This window comes from Herpailurus yagouaroundi, unplaced genomic scaffold (assembly GCF_014898765.1).
Source record: "Herpailurus yagouaroundi ecotype Mexico unplaced genomic scaffold, PumYag 151631, whole genome shotgun sequence".
Taxonomy (NCBI): domain Eukaryota; kingdom Metazoa; phylum Chordata; class Mammalia; order Carnivora; family Felidae; genus Herpailurus; species Herpailurus yagouaroundi.
In genome coordinates, this window is record NW_024422827.1 from 3,793 (window position 1) to 5,820 (window position 2,028).

A 2,028-nucleotide genomic window follows, 5' to 3' on the forward strand; every position below is an offset into this window, starting at 1 on the left:
GCCCCCCCTCCCCGCCCCAGCTCAGCCCCATGGCTGGACGCTGCAGGGAGGCAGAGGGCAGCTCCCGGAGAAGACAGGGCTGAGTGCAGACTGCACTCTGGAAGACGGTTGTGGTGCAGAGGGCGCCCACCCCTGGATGTTCAGGGACGCACATGGTGACCGCAAGCCCCTGGAGGCCCCTCCCAGACCCCTTCCCTCCGGCCAGGGCATCTCCACGCAGCGGCCCAGACGCATTTCCCAGCAAAACCATCTTTATTCCCACGTACACGCAGCGCCCCTGGGGGCTGCTGCCGCCCCGCCCGCAGTCGTGCCCTCCCCCTCTCCCCCCAGCCAGGATCAGCACTGAAGGGTGGGCCCAGGGCTCCCTATGGGCTGCAGTGCTGCTTCTTCCTCCTCCCTGGGACAAAGGAGCCACACCTTCTCTTTGGAGGCAGAGAGGGCCGAAGCAGCCCCACGGCCAGGGCCCGCACCGAGCCCCTGAGGCTGGCCCCTGGGAGGGGCGTCTTCCCGGCAGCGGCCAGACCCGCACGCAGAGCCCGCTTTCTGGACTTGGCAGCTGGGGGAGCGGCTGGGCTGCGGCCTATTCTCTGAGCAGCGGGGGCCTGGGGAGCTCCCCGCGGCCCGCGCCCTCCAGGGCTGGGGAGGCCCGGGGCCGGAGCAGGACTCTGGGAGAGCCCCCAGGGCAGCAGGCTGTGCCCAGAGGCCAGGAGGAAGGCCAGGCTGGGCAGCTCCTCCTCGTCCTCACTGGACCCACCTGCTGGCCCGCCAGGCTCCCTAGCAGGGGGGGCCTCTCTGAACAACGGGGCATCCCTGGGGTCCGGCCGAGGAGGGGTGCGCCCTGGCCCCTGGGGAGGAGAGGAGAGCCCACCAGCCCGGAGGGCAGGCAGCTCCTGTTGTCCTGGAGACGCGGCAAAGGCTCTGGGTCTGCACGGGTGGTGCGCGTGTGCCCGGCTGTGCCTCCGGAGGTCCTGGCACTCGCTCTCTGCTGGGCAGGCTTCACAGCTGACCCCTGGCCGGGCCATGGCCTCACCCTCAGGCCCGGAGCCCAGTGTCGCTGCACAGTGACTCGGGGTTGTGGGCACACCGTCCTCCACCGCCAAGGCCACCAGTCTCTTCTCTACCAGCTGGGAGGAGGGAGGTGACGGTGACTGGCCAGCACGGGAGTGTGAGAGGGGAGGTGGGACGGTGCCATGGGGGACGGGGGTGGGGGGGGTGGGAGGAGGGGTCGGGTGGCCCGTGAGGCCCTGGCTCTCCTGATATCCCCCCGAGTCCCTCCCTCCCTTCCCAGGCTCCCCATCCTGTAGATGGCATTCTCTGCTCAGTACCTGCCCTGGAGCTCCTGGAGCTCGCCTCCCCAGTGCCATGCCTCCTAGGCAGGGGAGCGGGGGACCGAGTCACGTGTGCCTTTGTACTGAGTGCCCCCGCTTCCCTGGCTCACCTGGGTCCCCTCCCTCCCCTGGCTCGGCTCCTCTCCTGAGTCTCTCTTTGCCCTGCTCACCTCTGCAAGGGAGAGTCCTTCCTCCTGCTCCAATTTCTCAGCGAGGGCCAAAAGATCCAGCTGTGGTTCTGAAGAAAGCAGTTCTGCCAGGAATCGCGGGTGAATGACTGCCTCCACCTGGGACAGAAGGAACAGGCTGTGGGCACCTGGGCAGGGGGCACCTGTGAGCCAAGCAGGACCCGCAGGGAAACTGGTAACGTGAAGCCCCACCCCGCCTTCTGCACAAGGCAGGATGTTTGAACCATCATGGTCACTGGCTGCACGCACACGCAGACAGGCGCACACGCACACACACACACGCACACAGAGGCACACATGCAGACAACACAATTTCACACACGCATACACAGAGAGACAAAGCCTATACACACATACATACATATATACATACGCACATACAAAAGCCACACAAATGCATATGCACACACACCCCCAACACATATGTGCCCACACAGAGACACAGAAGCATTCAAATGGTAGACACCAACATATCCTCACAAACATATGCATACACACACAGACATGCACGT

At 65.4% G+C, this 2,028-nt stretch overlaps 1 protein-coding gene across 1 annotated transcript in view; it reads right to left on the bottom strand.

Moving 5' to 3' along the window:
* Nucleotides 1-365: 365 nt before the first annotated feature.
* The window catches only part of LOC121026699 (NUT family member 2D-like), a 5,416-nt gene continuing 3,753 nt past the window's right edge, over nucleotides 366-2,028 (bottom strand). The window contains exons 2-3 of the mRNA XM_040469493.1: nucleotides 1,499-1,644; nucleotides 366-1,124 (exon numbers count right to left, since the gene is read on the bottom strand). Of these exons, the coding sequence (XP_040325427.1) occupies nucleotides 366-1,124; nucleotides 1,499-1,644 (905 nt within the window). The remainder of the gene's footprint in view (nucleotides 1,125-1,498; nucleotides 1,645-2,028) is intronic.